This window comes from Pelophylax lessonae (assembly GCF_965119305.1).
Source record: "Pelophylax lessonae genome assembly, chromosome: 3".
Classification (NCBI taxonomy): Eukaryota; Metazoa; Chordata; class Amphibia; order Anura; family Ranidae; genus Pelophylax; species Pelophylax lessonae.
This window is the reverse complement of record NC_138770.1, coordinates 300,517,756-300,543,715: the sequence shown is the minus strand read 5'-3', so window position 1 is coordinate 300,543,715 and position 25,960 is coordinate 300,517,756. Positions and strand designations below refer to the sequence as shown.

General features: G+C 42.8%; 1 protein-coding gene across 1 annotated transcript in view; it reads left to right on the top strand.

Annotated features, from left to right (window-relative positions):
- Nucleotides 1–25,960, top strand: part of TP63 (tumor protein p63) — a 235,587-nt gene that overhangs the window by 79,208 nt on the left and 130,419 nt on the right. Inside the window, exons 2-3 of the mRNA XM_082252082.1 lie at nt 359–484; nt 7,603–7,735. Coding sequence (XP_082108208.1) covers nt 359–484; nt 7,603–7,735 — 259 coding nt within the window. The remainder of the gene's footprint in view (nt 1–358; nt 485–7,602; nt 7,736–25,960) is intronic.

The window sequence follows — 25,960 nt, the reverse complement described above, 5'->3', positions numbered from 1 at the left end:
CCAGGTGTGAACGCCCTTTATGACCAGAGATTTTAGAAATATGGGCTCTAGGGACAGCTTTTGTGAACTACTGAGGGTATCCAAAGCACCAATTATGGGTTCACTGATGAGAAGGCAGAGATTGTAGACCATATTGGATGCAACCCCTGAGTTGTCCTCTTACATATCCCAGGAGTTCACATACCTCAAGAGACATTGCCCAAAACCATTACAAGATCTATTCAGTCATGAAAAACAAGAAATGGTTTTGGCACCAGATATTTTATGTTTTTTTTTTTTTTTTTTTAGTTTTATAAACAGTATGTAACACAGCAGAGGCATAATTTATATCAAATTTTTTTATGCTTTGTTTTTTAAGGATTGTGGACACATCATCTCATTTCTCTTGTAAGGAGAGATATTATCGAACCTCAATGTCTCAGCCTACACAAAGCACAGAAAACAGAAACCCTGGGGTCTTTGACCGTCTTTGGGAGTTTTTAGGGTAAGTTTTGTTAAGCAACACATAAATGCAGAGAAAATCAGTTGACCAGCTATCAACCATACATGTTTAGGGTCTTGATAGGGTCCTGAAAGGCCCCACGCACACTGCAGCTGTCAAACGCCTGTTTTACAGGTGTTTGACATTTTTTTTCTGCCCCTAAACATTAGTCTATGGGGGAGGCTTACTAAAACTGGTGAATCGAGTGCAGCTGTGCTTAGTACCCTTGCTCAATTAGGCTTTGATAATAAAACTTAGAAACTGATTAGTAACTATGCACAACTGCACCAGATACTGTGTGCACCCGTTTCACTAAATCTTCCCCTATGTGTCCATTCACACATAGGCATTTACAGGTTTTTAGGGGCAGAATTCTGAATGCACCAAAATTGTGTTTAGGAGAGGTGTATTTGGGCAGAAAAAAAATGTCCGATGCTGCCAAACACGTGTAAGTGCATCTAAATGTATCTAAACACTAGGCACATTTAGCACTTGAACATTAATTAATTTCAATGGCCAGAATAGATTAATATTCTGGCCAGTGAAATGAAAGAATGCCCAAATGCTTGACACGCCCGAAAAAGTCTAAATTCCACTATATGCGCATAAACGCTGCCTTTGTCCTGTCAGGAAAAAGGTGTTTAGAAGAGCTTAGTGTGCATGAGGCTTTAGGGTGATGTTGTGTTTTTATTTTTTTTACTTTAACCACTTGCCTACAGTGCACTTTCACCCCCTTCCTGCCCAGACCGATTTTCAGCTTTCAGCGCTCTCACATTTTGACTGAGAATTACTCAGTCATGCAACACTGTACCCATACAAAAATTGTGTCCTTTTTTTCACACAAATAGAGCTTTCTTTTGATGGTATTTGATCAATACTGGGTTTTTTATTTTTTGTGCTATAAATAAAAAAAGACTGAAATTGTGAAAAAACGCATTTTTCTTGGTTTCTGTCATAAAATTTTGCAAATTAGTAATTTTTCTTCACAAATTTTGGCCAAAATTTATACTGCTACTTATCTTTGGTAAAAATAACCCAAGTAAGTGTATATTATTTGGTCTTTGTGAAAGTTATAGAGTCCACAAGCTATGGTGCGAATCATTGAAAATTTATCACACTTGATCACACCTGATGTACTGAAGGCCTATCTCATTTCTTGAGACACTAAAAAGTCAGGAAAGTACAAATACCCCCCAAATGACCCCTTTTTGGAAAGTAGACATTCCAAGGTATTTAATAAGGGGCATGGTGAGTTTTTTGAAGTTGTAATTTTTTCCCACAATGCTTTGCAAAATGAAGATTTTTATTTTTTTTTTTATTTTTTTTTACAAATTGCCGTATTAACAGGTTATTTCTCTCACACAGCACATGTATACTTGCAACTACACCCCAAAACACATTCTACTACTCCTACTGAGTATGGCGATACCACATGTGTGAGACTTTTTCACAGCCTGGCCACATACAGAGGCCTAACATTCAAGTAGCCCCGTCCGGCATTCTAGGAGCACAAATTACACATATAATTTCCTGACAACCTATCGCACTTTTGAAGGCCCTGGAGCACCAGGACAATGGAAACCCCCATAAAATGACCCCATTTTAGAAAGCAAACAGCCCAACGTATAATTTTTGAGGCATAATGAGTCTTTTGAATATGTCATTTTTTTCCACAAGTTTTTGGAAAATGTGGAAAGAAAATGAAAACACATTTTTTTTTACACAAAGCTGTCCATTTATGCAATATTTCTAACACATAGCATGTACATAGCAAAAATTGCACCCCAAAATACATTCTGCTATTCCTCCTGAGTATGGCGATACCACATGTGTAACACTTTTTCACAGCCTGGCCACATACATAGGCCTAACATCCAAGTAGCGCTTTACACAAGGTTGATCATTTATCCACTTTAAGACTGGGCCTATTTTTGACACTTGGTGTTTACAAGCTAAAATCATTTTTTTTGCTAGAAAACTACTTGGAACCCCCAAACATTATATATTTTTTTTTAGCAGAGACCCTAGAGAATAAAATGGAGATCGTTGCAATATTTTTTATCACACCATATTTGCGCAGCAGTCTTCCAAATGCGTTTTTTTTTTAAAAAAATTCACTTTTTTGAACTAAAACATAAGAAAACAGTAAATTTAGCACAATTTTTTTCCATAATGTGAAAGATAATGTTACGCCGAGTAATTAGATACCCAACATGTCATGCTTCAAAATTGCGCATGCTCACAGAATGGCGCCAAACATTGGTACTTAAAAATCCCCATAGGCAACATTTTAAAAATTTCTGCAGGTTACTAGCTTAGAGTTACAGAGGAGGTCTTGGGCTCAAATTATTGCTCTCGCTCTAACGATCGCGGCGATACCTCACATGTATGGTTTGAACACCGTTTACATATGTGGGCGGGACTTGCGTATGCGTTTGCTTCTGCGCGCGAGCTAACGGGGACAGGGCGCTTTAATTTTTTTTTTTTTTCCTATTTATTTTATTTATTATTTTTTTATTTTTACACAGTTTAAAAAAAAAAATGTTTTGATCATTTTTATTCCTATTACAAGGAATGTAAACATCCCTTGTAATAGAAATAGGCATGACAGGTCCTCTTTATTGTGAGATCTGGGGTCAAAAAGACCTCACACCTCACAACTACACTAAAAAAGCAAAAAAAAAATAAAAATTGTTGAAAGAGGAAAAAAAAAAAAGCAAAAAAAAAAAGCGGCCCTTTAAACCGGTTGCTAGGCAACGTCTTTTGACGTAGCTCCGGTCCTCCAAGACCATAGAGTTGAGTGAGGGCCATCTTGCCCTCACTCGACTTCCTGTCTCTGAGGATCCGGGACCGGATAGTTTTCCCCGCTGCCGGCGGGTCCGGTAAGCTGGGAAAACGTCTGGGACGCGGCAGGAGGGGGGGGCACCTCTTCCCCTGCACCGTAAGGGTAATTCCGCGGTGAATCCGCCACTGGGACCACCCTTATCTGAAAGCCGACCGCCCGCCGTTTCAAAAAATACCAGGGTTATGGGGGCTATCTGCTGCCATAACCCCAGTATTTAGCTTTTACTGGCCGACGCATATAGGCGGTCAGTAAGTGATTGCATGCATATGGCAAACAGGTGACGATGACTGATGGGGTGACAGGTGACGATGACTGATGGGGTGACAGGTGACGATGACTGATGGGGTGACAGGTGACGATGACTGATGGGGTGACAGGTGATGATGATTGATGAGGTGACAGGTGACGATGATTGATGAGGTGACAAGTGACGATGATTGATGGGGTGACAGATGACAATCACTGACGGGGTGACATGTGACGATGATTGATGGGGTGACAAGTGACGATCACTGATGGGGTGTCAAGTGACAATGATTGATAGGGTGACAGGTGACGATGACTGATGGGGTGACAGGTGACGATGACTGATGGGGTGACAGGTGACGGTGATTGATGGGGTGACAGGTGACGGGCGATGGTCACTGATGGGTGACAGGTGACGGTGCACGGCGGTACTGATGGCAGTCTCTGGTGACCGGTGAACTTTAGGCTACATTCACATGTGAGCGTAGCGATCATGGGCAGAATCACTGCGATTCTGCCCGTGATCCAGAAATCATTGCAAATCGCGGGACGCATGTGCGTTGCCCGTGATTTGCAATAGCACCCCAAACGCTGTGCGATGTTGCAGCGATTTCCGCCTGCCGAATCGAGGTAACATCACGCAAACAACGCATGACGCCCCAAAGAAACTCTTGTACCTTTTTTGGGCGTCATGCGATGTTTGCGCGATGTTACCGTGATTCGGCAGGCGGAAATGGCGACATTGTCGTTTTTGATATATATGTATATATGTATACCCCTAACCCAGAATCTGCATAGTGGGGTCACCCTGACATGGCAGAGTTCGGTCACCCTGACATGGCAGAGTCAGTTCACCCTAAACTACACTACGGTCACCCTGACATGGCAGAGTCAGTTCACCCTAAATTACACTACGGTCACCCTGATATGGCAGAGTCAGTTCACCCTAAACTGCACTACGGTCACCCTGACATGGCAGAGTTCGGTCACCCTGACATGGCAGAGTGAGTTCACCCTAAACTGCACTACGGTCACCCTGACATGGCAGAGTCAGTTCACCCTAAACTGCACTACGGTCACTCTGACATGGCAGAGTCAGTTCACCCTAAACTACACTACGGTCCTCACTAATAATTGCAAAATGACACTGGAGCTTTACAAGCAGCAGGAGGAACACAAATGCTTCCACTCTCTTCCACAGCCTCTGTATTACAGTGCTAGAGTTTTGGCAGGGCTATGTTATATACTGGGGGGGCGTATGGGGGAGTATTCCCTCCTGATTGGCCTCTGGACCCCGTAGTCACTCCAATCACATTTTACTGATGTTTCTCATGTTTTAAAAGCCCAATCATGGGCTTTTAAAGCCCAGTTTCTGTCCCATTGCATTTTGGGCGGTTCTGGTGGCCGAATTTCCGAACTTTTACGGCAAAAAGTTTGGAATTCGGCCAAATTTTCGAACACCCAATGTTCGGGTCGAACCGATGGTCGACCCGATGATCGACCCGAACCGTTCGATCATCCCTAGTAAGAAGCATAAGACTTTTATTGAAGAACAGACACAAGTATATATATCTCTGGGGACAATCCCCCTCCTTGTTGGCATAGAGACACAGGGCGGGGTAAACTGTACATCCAATAACATGAGGCACAGGTACATTCAAACATTTCAACAAATTTTAAAAACAAAAACTTGGCACGCAGCCAGCTTTGTCAGTGGGAAGGACACTTGAGGAACCTTTTCCCTTTCTTACTCTACCTCTGGTCTTCAAGCTTGGAACATGCATAATACACACGGTAAAGAGGGTGGGGTAGCAATAGTGACCGGCATTAACCCCATAGGTCCGGCTGGAAGAAGTGTGGCTGCCCGGTACCTTAGGAACATGGTACGACGGTCACACTTTATATCTGGGCAATGAAATGTTGTATGGCCAGTGCCAACAATATTATGTCCAATGTCAGTGTTCTAAACATAGACAACTTGGCTGGTTTAGGAGTCGGTATCCTAGTGAAGAAAAAGGAGTTGGGACAGATGCCAAATGGGACTGGTACTGTCACAATATTGTTGATAAATATTACTGTCTCAAGTGAAGAAGTCTCTCCAATTTTCAACACAAACCCCACATATAAGACCCAGGATAACAGGGGTAAAATGAAATGCCAAGTCCGGTGTGGTTGTACTTTACATAGTAGGTGAGGTTGAATAAAGACAATAGTCCATCCAGTTCAACCTGTGTAGGTGTGCGTGGCCGTAATCATCTCTCATACCCCTGAATGTTCTGATCCTTGAGATTTACGTCTAAGAGTCTTTTGAAAGCCCCCATACTTCCCGCAGAAACCACCTCTTGTGGTAGAGAATTCCACAATCTTTTAGCCCTAACAGTAAAGAACCCCCCACGTTGACTGAGGTTAAAACGCTTCTCCTCTAATCGCATTGTATGCCCTTGAGTCCTCATGCAATCCTTTTGACTGAATAGCTTTTTTCTATGCTGAGATCACCATTGAGATATTTATAAATTGCTATCATGTCCCCTCTCAGGCGTCTCTTCTCCAGGGAGAATAAATCAAGCGATTGCAGACGCTCCTCATAATTAAGGTCCTCCAATCCCTAATTAGTTTAGTTGCCCTTCTCTGGACTCTCTCCAGCTCCAACACATCCCTCCTGAGGACTGGCGACCAGAACTGGACAGAATACTCCAGATGTGGTCGGACCAGTGGTAGGATTATAGTTTTATCTCTGGAGTACATCCCTTTCTTTATGCATGCTAATATTCTGCCGGCTTTGGCAGCTGCCACTTGACATTGCATGCTATTGCCTAGTCTATCGTCTAACAAGACTCCCAGATCTTTCTCCATTTTTGATTCCCCCAAAGGTTCCCCCCCCTAAAGTGTATTGTGCTTTTATGTTTTTAGTCCCCAAGTGCAAAACCTTACACTTCTCCACATTAAACCTCATTTGCCATGTCGTTGCCCACTCTGTTATTTTGTCCAGGTCATTCTGTAGGATATCTGCTTCATGCCGTGCAGTTATTGCCCTGCCCAATTTTGTGTCATCTGCAAAAACTGATATAGAACTACTGATCCCGTCCTCAATGCTGTTTATGAATAAATTGAACGAGGTTGGTCCCAGGACTGAGCCTTGGGGGACCCCACTTACCACCTTTGAGTCTGGTTAGGGAAGACCAGACTGGGCTTCTATGTTACCCTGTGCCCCTAATAGACACAGGGTGACTTACACATAAGATGGGCCTGGGGAGCTGAAAAAGTAGTTTCCTGACCTCCTTAAGGTAAGCTGGGTTCCACGGGCCAAACCCCCCCCCCCCCCCCCCACCACCCAAAGTGACTCCCATCACAGTGATGCTTCCACAAGCCCGCCAAACACTAAACATGCAAATGGGGAAATGCCCAGACAATGTGTGCAATGCACACGGTTGCTGCACGTTTGTTGGCAAAAATGTGTTTAAAACAGGTGGTGAGGAGGCTTTGCATCGCTTCCTTACTGTCTGTCAGTAGCCTGTTAAGTATGATCCAAACACTGATCGGGCTTTAGAGAAAAGGGAGATTTAGGAGATCTCAATCTACCCTTAGAGACCAGTTTTATGTTGCCCTTTTAGAAGAGACTGCCAAGGGCTGCACCTGATGCCAGAGAGCATCAGTGACTTCTTGCATATCACAGGAGACTGTCAGGTTACTTGCACATTACAAGAGACTGGCATAAATAGCATGAGTGTCAGAAACTGCATGCATGACTGTTAGAACCTGTTGGTATATTACTGGTATATACTGCCAGAGACTGTTAGAAGGTTAATGCTTTTCTCCTGTTGAGATGAAAGGAGGTCTGCTGAAAGTCTAAACAACACACCTTGACCCAAGTCATGAAAAAGCTAGTTAACAGTCATATGGGTAAGGCAGTTACCATTGATGGAATCACCTATATTCTTGCAGTGCTTATTGTTAATGCTGTAAATGCCTAATTATTTGCAAGATAACAGTTGATTAAAGGTATCCTGTTTGTCTTTCATTATACCCCTAGACCAATGCATTCTGTTCAGCCCATTGATTTGAATTTTGCCAGTGATGCAATGGAGAAAGGTCCTACGAATAAGATCGAGATTAGTATGGACTGCATCAGGATGCAGGACTATGAGGTGACTGATCCGTTTCTGGTAAGTGAACAGTAGGCCCCACCTTTTCTTTTTTTTTTTTTTTTTATCTTTTCTAACATAGATTACAAATGTTGACTGATTATTTCCTATGTCCCAGAACAGCTTTCTTTTCTTAGTTCAAAAATTTTGACAAGAGCTCATCTGCTCGTGGAAGCATTTGTTTGCTTTTTTATTCATGGGACATTAGGGAACACAAACACGCCCAAATTTCTGAATTGAGTTAGTTCCTTTGCCGTGTGAACAACAAAAACCTCAAATCCTTTTCTTATTTTTTAACAAAAGAATTTAGTGTTTCAACTTTCTCTAATAAGGCTTATGTTTTTATAGTCCATTGCCATTATACAGACTGCAGTCATACTAGTGCCGGTCACCAATGTAATCTCAGACCTGTATAAACAATAAAGAAGAAAAAGGACATTGGAAATATAATGGAAGAGGAGGATGCTTGACTTGTCTTAGGAATACATTTAGCTTGCTTAAAGTATAACCAAAGGCAAAACTTTTTTTTTAAAATAGAGTTGGATAGAGTGGTGAAAAGATAGAATCACAGTCACATTGTTATTACTGCCTGTGTCCCTGTTAGACAGAGCTCTGTCCTAATCACAAATGTTTTGAATTGCCACCAGTACAGGAATAGAGGGGAAATCTTCCAATGGGGACACATATTTCAGTGGCAGTTGATTAATAGGGGATTTTCCCCACACTTGGAAGATATTCTCTTGCTTCCGTTTGGATCTACAGGAAAGGAAGTAAGGAATCTATCCTTTATGGGGCACAGATGGCAAAAAAGTGGTTTTAATCCTTCTCTACCTCATACAAAAACAAAAAACGTTTTGGTTTTAGATATACTTTAACCAGTTATAATAGACCAGTATCACAATACAAATGATTCTAGTAAGTGTGTCACGAAGGTGTCTATTTGTAAAGAAGAGACTGCGATTTTCAGCAAACATTCTTTGGTGGAAAATCAGTGACTGTCATTTAAATCACTTGACCCTTGAAAATTCATTTGCAGAGAATGCCTGCTTAACGCCAGAGTCTCTGATATATAACTATGCCCGCAATTGGCTCATTGCAGATGGGTTTTTTTGCAGCTTAAAAACGCCCCTCCGTGTTATTCTATGGCCTCATGCACACACACAGACGTTTGCATCTGTAGTGGCATAGGCATTTTTTTTCAAGCTGCAAAAAAAAACCCAGGGCAGTGCATTCTGAGGACTAGCGTCAGAGCCGTAAAAATGTACGACACTACTAAAGGCTTCTTAACGTTGCTTAAGGTTGCTTAACGTTGCGTATTCAACGTTAAGCCATGTTATATGGTTTTTTAATTTTTTTTATGTAAAAATCAATTGTTCCCTTTGGAATCCCATTGATTTGAATGGAAGTCGCATCCAGGTTGGATCAGGGGGGATCTCCATGCCAAAATGGAAAAAAAACGCAGTGGGGTCCCCCAGGTTCCAAACCAGGCCCTTTGGGTCTGGTATGGATTTTGATTGGAGCCCCAGGCTGAAAAAATGGTGTGGGTCCCTCCCAAATCCATACCAGACCCTTATTCGAGCATGCAGCCCGGCTGGTCAGGGAAAGGGGAGGGGACAAGTGTGTGGCCCCACCCCCTCCTGGACCATACCAGGCTACATGCCCTCAACATGGGGGGTGGGTGCTTTGGAGCAGGGGGGGCTCTACACCCCCCACCCCAAAGCACCTTGTCCCCATGTTGATGAGGACAAGGGCCTCTTCCCGACAACCCTAGGCGGTGGTTGTGGGGGTCTGCTGGCAGGGGGCTTATCGGAATCTAGACACCCTCTGTAACAAGGGGGTCCCCCAGATCCTGGACCCCCTCCCTATGTAAATGAATATGAGGTACATTGTACCCCTATCCATTCACCCCAAGAAAGGCAGTGTAGTGTAAATAATGAGAAGAGATGGTTTTGAGAAGTCCTTTATGAAAAATCTTCCTCTGATCTTCCTCCTCCGATCTTCTCCCTCTGATTCCCCAATATTCTCCCCCTGGTCTTCTCCCTCTGGTCTTCTTTCTCCAGTCTTCTTTCGCTAGTCTTCTTTCTCCAGTCTTCTCCCTCTGGCCTGTGGCCTGGTATGGTCCAGGAGGGGGTGAGGCCGCTTACTCACCCCCTCCCCTTTCTTGACCAGCCAGGCTGCATGCTCTGATAAGGGTCTGGTATGGAATCTGGGGGGGGGGACCCCACGCTGTTTTTTTTGGTGTGAGGCTCCGCTCAAAATTCATACCAGACCCAAAGGGCCTGATTTAGAACCTGGGGGTGACCCCCACACCAGTTTTTTCCCTATTTTCACGTGCAGTTCCCCCTCAAGATCCTCAGAGCGCAAGTCACACCACAAGTCGGATCATCCTGATCCTACTTGGATGTGACTTCCATTCAAATCAATGGGCTGAAAGCCGTATCAAACATGGCTCATAGGCAACCATTGATTTTGAATGGAGGCAGAAAAACGCTGCCAAAAGACAACGTGGCCAAACATACATTAATGCTAATGGAAAAAGCTACTAAAAGCATGTTTTTACAGCTGCTTTTTCCTGGTGTTAACATTGGCTCTACAGCTCATTTTTTGTGTGCATGAGGCCTACAAATTACGAGGGGGATGCGTGATTATGCTCCATAACTTTTCTGCAAAATACAATATAGCAATAAGAATGGTGCCACACCAATCATTATAAATGTATCTTTTTATTGATACCAATAACATAACTTTCCACTCATTTATTGTTTTTTCATGTGACATTTTCATGCTCCCTCCACAACATTGGGAATGCAAAAGGCATGGACTTTTTCTTCATGTTTAGCCAATGAGGCAGACAAGTTGCACATGTAATGCAACAATAATGAGGAGCCCAACTCTTGTCCTAAACCCTTACTTTGCATCCAAAATATAGGTGGTATGCCTTTTTTATCACTGCCATCATACTGCACTTTGAAGATGCAAATGTAACCTCGCCACAAATGTAGCAGTTATCTGCATTGTTTTCACAGTTTCGAGACATCTCGGCTTCTGAGAGAAAATATCACGCAACTGTTCCTTCTTTTTTTTCAAACAGTTTACTACCACTTTAAAGAGGTTCTTCAACCTGAAAAGAAAAATACAATTACTGTAGCTGCTGACTTGATAAGGGGACACTTACCTGTCCAGAGATCAAGCAATGTCCTCACCTGTGCTGGCTCTTTGGCCATCTTCCCTTCTAGGGGCTGGCATGTTTACTTTCAGAAACTGGCTGTGACTGCTTGCTGCTTCACAGCCAGCTTCCCACTGCTCATGAGTGAGCCGCATTGCACTTTGTAAATGTTCCTGCAGATTTGAAAGGACCTCTGATGTATATCCCAGGAGGCTGTGGGGGAATGAGCTGGGGGTGAACTTTCGCTCAGATCAACGTGAAGTGGGAACGGGTATCTGTCAAAAACATGTAACCTGCTCCCCCTCCCCAAGAAAAAAAAGAAAGCGCCAAAAGTTAAAGAGCAGGCAGACAAAGGGAACTTCCACTTTTGGGTAGAATTCTGCTTTAATTTTTAAAGCATATATAATAGAAGGCTGTTAATTTTAACTGAGATTACACTAATCCAACCAACATTATTTAAACAAATATATGTATTATTCCTCGTATTACATAGATCATGTCTATTCTTGACTTCCCATGACATTCTAACTTATGAGTCCTCCAACTAGTTACATACAGTACACTAGAAATATTTGACATTTTACTGCCTCAGCTGAAAAACGAATCACCTGGACAAGGTCATTCACATATTAATATTAGGATTGTTCATAAAACCAAATATATTTTGAAAGCTTGCTGTGAATATAATATAAATCCAATAAGTGCAGAATTATGAATTTGGAATAATTATGGTTCAGACTCCTGTGGGACTGGTGCCCCCATTTCGTTCTATATGGACATAATTCGGCTAGTTGAGAGCTAGTTGAGAGCTTGGTGAAGAATGGTTCCAGTAATGCAGGCCAAGGATATAGGAAGCTCTGGTTCTTCTCAGGGCAATTGCCAACTTCAGCTGGAGAAGAGGAATTTGAGACCTGGATGAGTCAGGCCATTCAGGCAGTAGAAAAGTGGAGTGAGACAGAGGCTATGAAGAGACAATGATTTAGTAAGAGTCTCAGGGAACCCAGCAGCCGAAGTAATCCGTAATTTGCGGATGGGAAAGAAGGACCGTGTAGCTATTGATTACATCGATGCTTTGTATGCTGTTTTTGGAAGGGTAGAGAAGACCCCAGTCTGTTGTACAAGTTAAATCACACCCACCAACAAAGAGGGGGAGACTTTCTGAATAGAAATCTCGAGTGGATAGGATGTTACCCCAGATCATCCTCAAAAGGGGCTCAGACCCAAGGACGCTGACCAAGCTCAATTAGATCGGGTCCTACTAGGGGCCCGTCAAAATTATCCCACTGTGTTGATATTGCTGTTGAAAGGAGTACAGACGACCCCTACTTACCCAGAACTGATGAGAGAAGAAAGAGAGGAGGAAGCTTTGTTTGAAGAAAAGAGTCAAGGGGCAAGAGAGCTAATGGCGGGGGGGGGAGAGGGAGAGACCTTCTGCGCGTGTTGTTCATGCAGAACCTAGTTTCTCAGATGAGGACAGTGAGACCGAAGCAGATCTAGAAGGGCGTGAGAGCCCAGATAGCAAAAGTCAGTTGACACTCCGAAATGATGACTCAGGTTGCTCAAGTTCAAACTCAGATATATCAGGTGCTGATGCGAGTGACGGAGACTCAAAGAAAAATGCAGGAACAAAGATTTAACCCTTGAGGATCAGGACTATTCACCACCAGAGAAAGGAGATTTTTTGAATATGGAGAAGTTGTACATTTCAGGGCTAAGTGCCCCAAGACGTGAGTTAGTCCGGAGCTGCTGGCAGACGCGTTGAAAGCCTTACAGAAGCTACTCTTCTCAAAGAAGGAGGTAAACTTCCGGGGACCTCAGTGAAGAAGCCAAGTGAGCATCCCGAGACCAAACAGAGCTTCAGAGTTAGAAAAGTATAGAAGAAAAGGCAAAGGGCGAGGCCCTCTGTTTGTCCTCCTACCTCTTCACCTGTATCTAAAAATGATTCATCTGGTTTAGGGGGAAAGACACAATAGGTCAATGCTCCCTCTCCTCAACCAAAGAAAAAGATGACTCCACGAATGAAGTTAGTTGGGGCTCAGGCTTTGGAGTCACAAGTGAGAAATGTGCCAAAACAAGTGGTGGAACAAACTTCATTGCCACAAAAGAAATTACTTAGGACCCAGTCTACATGTGCACAGGCCAGAAACGTGCCGACGAACTTAGTAGGACCCTCTCCAATAGTGTCGCTGCAAGTGAAAGGGATTTACACTAAAGCTTTGCTTGATAGTGGAGCCCAAGTGACTCTATTGTACCGGGATTTCTATGACAAACACTTGAAACATATCCCTCTGTGCAAGCTGGAAGGGTTGGCGATCTGGGGCATTGGCACCCAAAAGTTTCCGTATGATGGATACATACCTATCAAGATAACCTTTGACCCTTCATTGGCGGGGAAACCAGAGACCTTTCATACACAAGCGGTTGTTTGTCCTCAGCCTCTGGGAGCAGGACAGAATTCCTTGTTGATAGGAACTAACACTGACTTAGTGTGAAGCCTACTCATCCCGTTAGCCACAAGGGGCTCGGTTGCAGAGGAGATACACCCACAGTTGAGACAAGCTTTCCAGCGTGTGGTCCAGGAACAAAGGGCACCAGCTGAAGGAGTAATAAGGCTGTGGTGATTGGACACTTGAGAGAAGGTGTTGCAGCCCAGAGAAAGAGTATGTATGAAAGCCACTGTCAAGTTGTCTTGGGACCAGCAAGGTCCATTCGTGGTATTGGAAGCTGACCCATTGGAAGAAGAGACAGGGATAGAATTGGTCCCATAAATTGTGCCAACGAAGATGTTTTTGAAAACTGGGTGAGAGTCCTGGTCAGTATCCGCAATGTTACAGGTCAACCTATCAGCCTGAAGCCTCGGATGGTTTTAGGACGGGTGAGTGCGGCCCCTCCTGTGACATTGGATGATCTGGCTCAGAAGGTCAATGAAGAGGACCAACGTCCTGCTATGCCTCTCAAGTGGAGGAAGAGGATCAAAGCCCAGCTAGCAAGATGGTAGGAGATGTTTTCTAAGAATGACTTTGATGTGGGTCAAAGAGTGCCCAACACCGAATTCGGCTGAGTGAAGACAAACTTTTCTGGGAGAGAGCTTGGCGGAGTGACCTTGAAGACCTTCAGGAGCAATTAGCGGAGCTGAAGAAGTCTGGGGTCATTAGGGAATCCAGAAGTCCTTACGCATCCCCGATTGTGGTGGTGCGCAAGAAAAATGGAACCATTCGGATGTGTATTTATTATCGAACCCTAAACTGAAGAACTATACCTGATCAGTACACCGCACTTCGGATAGAAGTTGCTTTACAGTATCTATCTGGAGTGAAGTGGTTCAGTGTGTTAGATCTGAAGAGCGGGGAATTATCAGATACCAATGCACCCTTTTGATCGAGAAAAGACGGCCTTCATCTGTCCATTTGGATTCTTTGAGTTTGATTGCATGCCACAGGGATTGGCAGGAGCCCAGCTACCTTTCAGAGGTTGATGGAGAACACAGTGGGAGAGATGAATTTGATAAAGGTACTTGTGTTTTCAAGCTTTCTTCTTGAGTAAAACAAAGCTAAAGAGTTAAAACATATCTGCATTGTGTCAAGGTGTCATTTAAAGGTATACACAACATGTGTGAACCTAGAGCAGTGATGGCGAACCTTGGCACCCCAGATGTTTTGGAACTACATTTCCCATGATGCTCAGCTACACCACAGAGTGCATGAGCCTCATGGGAAATGTAGTTCCAAAACATCTGGAGTGCCAAGGTTAGCCATCACTGACCTAGAGTGTCAGGAGGGCTGGACGGTTCACAGAGTCAAAGTGGCAGAGAGGAACTTACAATTATAAGCAACCCCAAGGGGGCAGTGTTACATTAATGTACAATAATCAACTTTTTTTTTTTACAGAAATAAAACAATAAAATGGTTTTTAAAAAGTTCTAGTGTCTTCTGTCTTCTCTCCCCCTCTTCCCCTCTCCCCCTCCCTCAATGTCAGCTCAGCAGTCAGCATCTCTGTAATCCACCCAAAAAAACCCTAGTTAACCACTTTACCACCGGAGGATTTTGCTGTCTTACGTCCAGGCCACTTTTTGCGATTCGGCGCTGTGCGACTTTAACTGACAATTGCGCGGTCGTGCGACACCATACCCAAACGAAATTTACGTCCTTTTTTTCCCACAAACAGAGCTTTCTTTTGGTGGTATTTGATCACCAGTGCGCTTTTTACTTTTTGCGCTATAAACAAAAAAAAGCATTTATTTTGAAAAAATAACAATATTTTTAACTTTTTTTTATATGAAATTCCCCCCCAAAAAAATGTAAAAATCAAATTTTTTTTAAATTTTTGGCCAATTTGTTTTCTGCTACCTATGTTTGGTAAAAAAAATCACGATAAGCGTATTTTGATTGGTTTGCGCAAAAGTTATTGCGTTTACTAACTACGGGAAAGATTTCTGTCATTTTTGGTGATCTGCGATTTTTTTTGCGGGACTGCGACATTGCGGCGGACAGATCGGACCCTTGACTGACATTTTTGACACTTTTGGGGGGTACCAGTGACATTACTGCAGTAATCAGTGCTATACATATGCACTGTTACTGTAAAAATGACACTGGCAGTGAAGGGGTTAATTTTATTGGAGAGGGAGGGGTTAATGTATGCCTGGTGCTTACTGACGTGTGGGGGGGAGGTGACTGAGTGACAGAAGGACAGATCGGATGTTCAGCTATGCTGAACACTCCGATCTGTCAGTCCCTGTCACTTAGGAGATCCGCCCGCTCTGTTTACACAGGCGGGCGGATCTCCTCACTCGATTCCCCGACGATCGGGGCAGAGCAGCGGCGATCGCCGCCGATCCTCCCCTGGCCCGACTCCCGCTGTGAATGAAAACAGCGGGAGCGCGCCTTCGGCGGTGCGCGAGCGCCGCCTACAGGGGGAGGAGTCCAGTGACGTAGGTCTACGTCGCTGAACGATAACGAACCACTTTGCCGCAGTAATGTGAGCGGAGGCAAAGTGGTTAAAGTCCTGGAAAAATCATGTAATCTGTAAATGGATTATATAATGTCCAGTGGGTGTCCTTATGTAACATTGTAGAAAATACCTTATTTACAGTGCCGCTGGGTGCCCACATGACCCACTGGAGCTCTTCTTCCCTGCTCCGAGTAATGCCGAGGGAGATGCTGAAACCCGATGGTCAGCTGTTGAGGGGCCACTGACGTCACCGGCGGGTCACTAGAGTGCCCAGCAGTGCTGTAAATAAGGAATTTTCTACAATAATGTCACATAAAGACACACACTGGACATTATATAATCCTTTTACAGCATGGATTACATTATTTCACAAGGACTTTAACTAGGGCTTATTTTAGGGGTAGGTCATATGTTCAGGGAAACATCCTGTGGTTTTGATGGCTATCTGAAAGTGCACAAAAACTCCTGCTTATAGGACTTTTGGTGCTCTATCTGAAAGCGCACCAAAACTGTGGCACATAATAGAAGTCCATGGCAAAGCGCAGTTAACCTGCATGAAAACTGCGGGTGCACTTTACTGCACCCGCAGGAGAACCGCAACAAACCAATGTAAAAATACCCTTCAAGAGCTGCATATTTTTTTTCCGCCAAGCACTAGAGGCAATAGCAGGTGGGACAGGAACAGGTAAGGCTGGAATTCCATTCATTTTTTTATGATTTTCACAATTTTACACTTTCTTTATTAGGGTATTCAACATAGAGATTTGCAGATTAGTCATTAAATGAAGCTCCCTCTGGCCCTATGCCATCAGTCATTTTTCTGCTTAACAACTGCTGAGATAATAACTAAATAGGAATAGCATTGTTTTTAACTGCTGGGTGAAATAATTGAGGGCTTTTTTATAAATGGTTGAGATGCACCATTTTTTTCAGTAAACATGTTTAAGGTTTGTGATTACCTGAGAATTTGTTAGTTCCCCTCTTTTAACCACTTTACCACCGGAGGATTTTGCTGTCTTACGTCCAGGCCAATTTTTGCAAATTCGGCACTGTGCGACTTTAACTGACAATTGCGCGGTCATGCAACGCCGAACCCAAACGAAATATGCGTCCTTTTTTTCCCACCTCTTTGATCACCTCTGCGCTTTTCATTTTTTGCGATATTAATAAAAAAAATGTGATAATTTTGAAAAAATAACAATATTTTTCTACTTTGACAGTTAAAAAATATTCAATCTATTAAATTTTTGTCATATATTTAGGCCAAAATGTATTTAGCTACATGTCTTTGACATAAAAATTCTCAATGAGCATAATTTTAACCGCTTCAAGACCGCCCCCTTCCTGACCAGGCCATATTTTGCGATTTGGACAATTGCGCGGTCGTGCGATGCTGTACCCAAAAATAAATTTATGTCCTTTTTTTCCCCACAAATAGAGCTTTCTTTTGGTGGTATTTGATCACCTGTGCGATTTTTACTTTTTGCGCGATATACAAAAAAAGAGCGAAATTTTGAAAAAATATCAAAATTTTTCACATTTTTTTTATATGAAATTCCCCCCCCCCCCCCAAAAAAAAAAATTTGCAAAAGTTATCGCAGCTACTAACTACGGGAAATTTATGTAATTTGTATTGGGGTTTTTTTTAATTAGTAATGGCGGCGATCTGGCGGCGATCTGCAATTTTTTTTGCGGGACTGCGACATTGCAGCGGACAGATCGGACCCTTGACTGACATTTTTGACACTTTTGGGGGTACCAGTGACATTACTACAGTAATCAATGCTATAAATATGCACTGTTACTGTAAAAATGACACTGGCAGGGAAGGGGTTCATTTTTATTGGTGATCAAGGGGTTAATGTATGCCTGGTGTTTACTAACATGTGTGGGGGGAGGGGACTGTGTGACACAGGGACAGATCGCAGGTTCAGCTATGCTGAATCCTGCAATCTGACCCTGCCTGTCACTTAGGAGATCCGCCCGCTTTGTTTACACAAGCGGGTGGATCTCCACACTCGATCCCAGACGATCAGGGAAGAGCGGCGGTGATCACCGCCGCTCCTCCCCTGGCCCGACTCCCGCTGTAACTGAATAAAGCGGGAGAGAGCCTCCGGCGGCGCACGCGCGCCACCCACAAGGGGAGGAGTCCAGCGACGTAGGTCTACGTCGCTGGACGATAACGAGCCACATTGCCGCAGTAGCAGCAATGTGAGCAGACGTAAAGTGGTTAAAATTTGCAATTTTCCAGCTGTCGTTGAAGGGTTTTATTCTCATAGTTTTTTGATATACTGTATGCATTGTAAACAGAGTTTGGGAACAAAATGTTTTCATGGCATTTCATGATTGTTGCAGATGGAATTACTTGTATTTGGCCTCTTGAATTCCAGCAAGTTTGTTCTAGTTCACCTTTTTACCATTGTGGAACTACTCTTAACCACTTGCCGACTGCCCGCCGCATATATACTGTGGCAGGCTGTACCTGTATGGCAATCCGCGGGAGCACTCCTGGGGGCGAGCGCACGCTGCTGCCAGCGCGCTCCCACCCCCACTAAGAAGCGGGGATGCCGATCCACAGGACTGGTGGCACCGATTGCCGCCAGGCACCCATGATCACTCCCCGCTGAGAGAGAAGAATGGTCAGCTGTTGTAAACACAGCAGACTGTTGTTCTCTCTGAAATGATCACAGAGCGCCTGTGATCCTTCTATGTATAGGATCACAGGTCTCTATGATCTTTACACAAGTCCCCCACAGTTAGCAAACACTCCCCTAGGCTCACAATTAACCCTTGGATCACCCCTAGGTTAAAGCAGAGTTCCGGGCACAGAATCTTTTTTTTTTTTTTAATACCCCCCAAACAGTAACCCTCCGACCTTTATATATCTGCTAATCCTGTTTCATATAGTTAAATACGAGTTAGGCAAGCATAAAATCTTACTTTATATAATTTCTGCAGAGCGCCGCCATCTTTGTCCTGGTGAGCCGAGTCCGCAGTGGGGAAATGTCTGCCCTGCTTCCTGCTTCTAGTGGGAGGAGGGCGGTGAATCCAGCGCGAAATCTCGCGCATGCCCAGTACTATGCGATCGGCATAGTACTGGGTTTCCATAGGGACGGCGGCGTGGAGGAAGTTGCCGTCCCTATAAAGCCATTCTCTTCTTTTAAATATGGCGCCATCAGCACTGTGCTCCAACTAACATCGCGTCATTTCCTGTTTGGAAATAACGCGATGAGAGGAGCGGCCGGCCGTGTACGTCACTGCGCATTGCATCCTGGGAGCGACGAGTAAGAGCTCCCAGGATGCATTGCGGGACAGGAAGTCACGGCGCAGGCCGAGGAAGGAGGAAGTGGATGTAAAGGTGAGTATATTACCTTCTGAAATAAGGTAAGTAAAAAAAAAAAAGGCCGGGAATATCCAATTCTTGTACAGGGAACGATAAGGAAGCGGATGCCATTAAATATAAAGACATGATTTTGTGCCCGGAACTCCGCTTTAACCCCTTCCCTGTCAGTGTTATTATTACAGTAACAGTGCATATTTCTAGCACTGATTACTGTAGTAATGTCACTGGTCCCCCCAAAAGTGTAAATAATGTAAGTTAGTGGTCCGTTCTGTCCACCGCAATGTCGCAGACCGGCTATAAACCACAGATCGCCACCATTACTAGTAAAAATAGATTTTTAAATTTTTTTATAGCAGACAGTGAAAAATATTGTTTTTTCAGATCTGCCGCTCTTTTTTTGTTTATAGCGCAAAAAATAAAAATCGCACAGGCAATCAAATACCACCAGAAGAAAGCTCTATTAGTGGGAAAAAAACGACATTCATTTTGTTTGGGTGCAGCATCGCACAACCACACAATTGTCTGTTAAAGTAACACAGTGCCGAATCGCAAAAAATGGCCTGGTCATTAAGGGGGAAAATCCTTCCGGTCCAGAACTGGTTAATAGAACCATTTTAGAATATCAATTCCAAGCCCATCTGTCGATGGTAATAATGATCCAGATGATACTACCACTACTGCAGATTCTACTACTGCTTCTAATTTGTGCTACTACTGTCACAGGATAAATGATAATGTACCATTTAAACACTTCAAATTACACACAAACTATTATGGAGAAAACCACAGAGTGCCATAGAAATCCCTTTTTTTTCTCATTTTTTTTTGTTTTCATTTTTATTCATATTTTTTTCATATCATATCAATTAGGGTTTATTGGCCCTTTTGGACAAGTGTATCTATTATAATATCATGGCCTCCACATGATAATGTGGATTTATACTACAGATTATATCAATCTTTCTTTATGTGCAATCTTTTCTTGGGAATCTATATTTCTATTAAGTGATAATATTAATAAAATATATTCTCTTCATTCAGCACACATTTTAACGTGGGAATTGTATATTGGCTACCCACAGAGCTGCCATTTTATACCCATCTTTATAACGTTCCGTCTAGATGTTGAAATCAGTATTACATGACCTAATATGGTAAAGCAAGACTGAGGCTTGGACTATCAGCTTCCATAGTCAGTAATGAGGCTTGGTTATATCTTGCCCGAGTTGGCTTTAATGTGTGACGCTCCTCGATTCCACATCGAGGCTTGGAGCACAGGTGATGTGGCCATCTTTGAACTATGCAGGAAGTAAGACAGGTTGACATGATCTGCATGTTTCCAGGTGATTTCTGTGACGGGGGGACATTTCCATGTATAAAAACACAGTGATGGCAATGGGCAGACACCCCAGATGATGTCTATTCAGACGAAACGCGTCAGTCTGCTGCCATGTCACCACTGCATCTCATCTGATCCTATGATGTTTTATTTCATAGCACTTTTAATCATCTAATATTGTGTTCTGGATTTTAATAAATTAGTCACTTTCTGTATGGTTTTACACTATGTGGATTTTCTTTTTCATTGAGTCTTTGTGGAGAAGAGATTGGGACTCTTTTTGTATCTGGACTTTCTGCTATGGGAGTTGTCTGTATCCAAGAAATGTATCGGTCAATGCTTCTATTATGATTGCAGTCCACCTGGATGTCCTTTGGTTCTATCACTCTATATATGCTGATTTAGACCCTCTAGGCGTAAGCTTATGTGAGTCCATTTCATCTGGTAAGCCCCCCTCTGATGTTGGTGGTGGTTCCTGTGCATGAGTTTGAATCTTTCACGTGGAATAATGTTTGAAGACTTATTTGTTTTTAACTTCACATTTTGGACTCACTCTGGACTTTTCGTTTCTGTTTGCTACAATTAGCCACTATTACCATTGTATGATTTGGCTTTATATATGTGTGTTTTGTATCAATTGCCACATAGATAGCTTTCATCTTTGCACTATATATGCACTATAGATGCACTTTATTTTTGATCATGTTTTAGCGCTGCATTTTATACATTTCTATAGAAATTCCCTTGTACCTCTGCAGCAAAATTGTCAGCGTGTGCAACAAATTCATGTACCCTTCGGGAACAGATACATGTATTTGTCTTAGGAGGTGGTGGCACTGAGACTGGAATGTCCATACTGGCATTACTGAGCCCCCTCTCCACTTACTGCGCCCATTACACAGACAGCTGTGTAGACAGGTGCACTCTACTTTCTCCACTGAAGGTGGTGGTCTTCTGCAGCAGTCTGCAATTGGAAAGGAAGTCAAGAGGAACCCAGTTTCCTGGGTCACTGGAGAAGCATCCAATTGGATGCTGCCACCCCATGTATCTCTAGCAGCCATCTTTGGTCAGGCAGAGCCAAGTTAAGGCCCTGGCTGCTAGGCTTAGCATGCATTTGCGAGTTTGTAGAGTGGGGACAGGTACCCCTCCTGGCAGGGACAGAAACAGTGGCCGAGAAAAGGTTCTGGATGAGGAGGGAAATTTCTCTGGACACATGCCTGATTGGGCACAAGACGGACAGGCTGCATTTTACCCCTCGGGTAAACAGACGCTGTCAGTTTGGCTGCATTCTGCTCTCTACACGCTGTTGGACTGTTAGTGTTCACTGTTGGACTGTCTTCCCACCAGTTTATGTGTGAACTCTCTCTGTTTTACATCAATATTAGGTCTTACATTGTACTGAGAGTGTGTTATTCCCTCTGCTTCGGGTTGCATACAACCTACAGGTGCATAGTTGAAGAGTTTTTAAAGTGAGGTGGGCGAAGTTTGACAGGGAAATTAGAGATTAATTTTTCACCAGGTCCACCTTGCTTTTGATTGACAGGAGACAGCAGGTGCTGCCGACATTGAGTTGGGTGGGTTGAACCTGATGGGGAACTCTGAGATTAGTTGCTCATAAGTTCCACTTCCTGTGTGACTCATGAGCCAAAGATGGGCATTGCCATACTTAGGTAATGTTGGCAGCCAGTATCCTAGCACAGATATGCCCTAATCTGAACACTGGTGTCTCTCTGTACTCCCACTCAGATCTTGTCTTGATTACTGCCTGATTTCTAATCTGCAAACCGGCGGTAATTATTTTTGAATGCGTTGAAGTCATAGTGACAGGCTCCCAAAGTGGCAGCAGTAAGAACTAACCGAATTTACCAATACTGTTGTAAAGGCTTGCCTGAATAAGGCACAGGTAATTTTAAAGGGACTTTCTGATAGAAAAGTGTTGTTAACCACTTCCGGACTGTATGCCGCAGTAATACGTCGCTATTTTGACGTTAGATATCAGTGTTATGGCAGCAGATGGCTGCCATAAACCTGTTATTTTTTTAACTGATGTGAATGTGTAATGTACATGTAAATCGCTGCGTAAATTGACATCGCTATATAAGTACTTGAAATAATAATAATAATAACTGGGAGTGCGGTCCACTTTCTTATTAAAGTGGTTCCCAGCGGCGGATTCGTCACAGGATCACTTTTTGGGCGGCTGGAGAGGTGCCCCTCCTGCCGTTTCCCGGTCGTTTTCCCTGCTTACCGGAGCCGTACGTAGTGGCGAAAATGATCTGGTCCTTTCCCCTCCTAGGCAGGAAGTCGAGGGAGGACAAGCTGGCCCCCACTTGACTCTATGGACCTGGGGGACCGGAGCGAAGTCATACATCGCTTCCTCCTAATGGCCTCAAAGGGCCCATTTTTTCATTATGAACTTTTAAAGAGGACCTGTCCTGCTCATTTCTATTACAAGGGATGTTTGAATTCCTTGTAATAAAACTAAAAGTGATCAAAAATGTTTTTTTAAAGGGACAGTGTAAATATATATATATATTTATATATATATATATATAAAAGATAAAATAAATAAGAATAAAAAAAAATTTAAAGCGCCCTGTCTCTCCAAGCTCGCTGGCAGAAGCGAACCCAAACGCCAGTCGCGCCCACATATGTAAACGGTGTTCAAACCACACATTTGTGGTATCACCGCAATCATTAGAGTGAGAGCAATAAGTCTAGCTCTGGAGCTTCACTGTAACTATAAACTGGTAACCTATAGAAATTGTTAAAGTGTTGCCTATGGAGATTTTTAAGTACCAATGTTTGTCGCCATTCCAAGAGCGTGCGCAATTTTGAAGGATGACTATTTGGGTATCTATTTACTCGGCGTAACATTATTTTTCACATTATAGAAAACATTTTGGCTTTACTGTTTATTTTTTTAAATGCAGTAAAATTTATTTTTTCCCAAAAAATTTCGTTTTTTTAAGACCTCTGCGCAAATACCACGTGACAAAAAAATATTACAACAACATTTTATTCTCCAGAGTCTTTGCTAAAAAAAAATATATATATATATGTATATATATATATATATATATATATATATATATATATATTTATATTTGTAGCACTGCCCCCTTGAGGACTGCTGGATAACACACTCTCGGGTCCCCCTGGGTTACCGTTAGCAACACTGGCATTCGCAGATTAATACTTTACTTCTTGGCTTCTTGGCTCAGTCAATGAACATTCCAGGGGTATGTAGTTGTTTTGGGTGTTTTATTTTAAATAGGGATGGGAGAAGGGAAGGGTTGGATACTCCAAATGGAACTATTCATAATGAATGAGGACTCCTGTCTGAAGATGCAGCCAGGCTGCAGATTCACCTTGCCACTAGATGAATTTGGGCTAAGTCTCTGTATAATTGACTTGTTTGAGTAGATTATCTTCAGGATACACTCCTAGTATCCCCTTTCACTCGTCACACTGACACCCGTCCTCTGACTATCCTACACCGGGGTGGCCCCCCCTCAGGTCAGGCCCCTAGACACGATCCCCTGTACTCACGCTACTGTTTTTCGAAGTTCTCCGGTGTCTTCCTTTCCTTTGGTCCCAAGGCCGACTGCCTGTGACCGCATGCCACTGCTACAGAGGAGGAGGCAGCCTCCACTCTCCCTCTGGGACTCTGTTTACCAGCCAAAGACCCCACAGCACATGTGCTCCTGGCTTTTATACAGTATACCATAATGCACTGAGACAGCCAGTCTCTACCAATCACTGGGAGTGTATCAAAGCCTGTGTACTCATTGGTCAGGTTTCCTCCCACTGTCCAAGATGCCTCCCTATCGGACCTGTGTGAAACACTCTCTAGACCCAATGAATCACACACTGAGCACACTGAGCAGACCTAACTCACAGATCCTGCTCTCTGGTAGGCAGAAAGCAATAGAGAATTTCCCTGCTTCTAGGCAGACAGAGCCAGAAAACTATACTCTATCACTAGCACCTACCTGGGGGGGGCTGTGCTACACACACACACATATATATATATATATATATATATATATATATATATATATATATATATATATATATATATATATATATATATATATATATAATGTTTTTACTGATTGTAACTTGTAAACAACAAGTGTCAGAAATAGGCCTGCTCCTTAAATGGTTAAAGGTTTATTGAAGTCCCTAGTTTGTACTTTAAGTCAGTCAGCATATTTGACTGATTCTAATTTTCCACCCACCTTGTGCACCTTGCTAGCTATATTGCTATAGTTTGGGATGTGTTCATCTTTAAATACATTTAAACCTGAGCCTAAGAATATTCTGGGAAGTTTGATTCACAGTGCTAAGAGTTCCCTTGTTTGGGCGCTCTGCACTGCAGTTGCACCCACAAATTCTGCTGTCATAGCTGTTTTTTTTAATCAGTGTCTTTGATTGAGACGTCATCACATTAATCCAAAAAAAAAACAAAAGAACTTGCATTTCCATGCCCCTAAGCAGCAGCTAATTCAGCTGAAGGTGCCACTATGTGCTGCCAGTTGAGGATTGCTAGTTTTAATGTAAGTATTGTAGTATCAATGTAAGTATTACTGTTTTCATTTTCATCTGTATAGCGATTCAGAGACAGCATTGCTTCAGATCCTACAGCTTTGTGTTAACATCCAATGTAAGCTAAAGTTGGCCAATGACAGTTAGCAATATTTTCCATGGGTATACTGAAAAGGAAGTCAGCTGTATACATGAAAATTGCCCTTTACACTACATCTAAATTGAAATCATTTTAATATTCTATCTACTTTTTAACACATTTTTTAATTGGGGATAAATATTCTTTTATGTAAATCAGCTTCATGACCACTCATGCAGCGTCATCTACTCTCAGCAAGTTGGAATGAGGTGTGCAGGTGATAATGTCTATACTAAATGGGGGATTTAATGTTCAGATTTTCATAAACTTGGATGACTCATATAAGGCTATCTTAATCCTAAGTGTGACAATATGTTAGTGTGAAGTGTAATATACATGTTCTTGGAGACTTTTTTGAAAGTAGAACCTGTTGGAATATAGAGTTGTATTTTGTGCAACAACTACTGTACATTAGTATTTAGTAGCAATATATTCTTCAACCAGTAGATGGCAGTGTTTATAGTTTGTAGCTGCATCTATGGTATGTTCTGTCTTTTCCCTGAATTAAGTTCCTGTTTCCTGTCTGCAATTAAGCAGCAAAGGCCATGTTGTCTGTGCACTGACTTTCTGTTCTGTAGGGCTATATACAGAATTTCTAACAGAACATTACTCCAAAAAAAAAATTATACTTGTGAGCAGTAAGGTCTTTTTTTTGTATTGCAGAGGAGATACTGGGGGAATTTTCCCCAGAGCATGGTGAACGAGGTGGAGCTTTGCTGACTTCCATCATCCGATCATATGCAAACAAAAATTAAGTT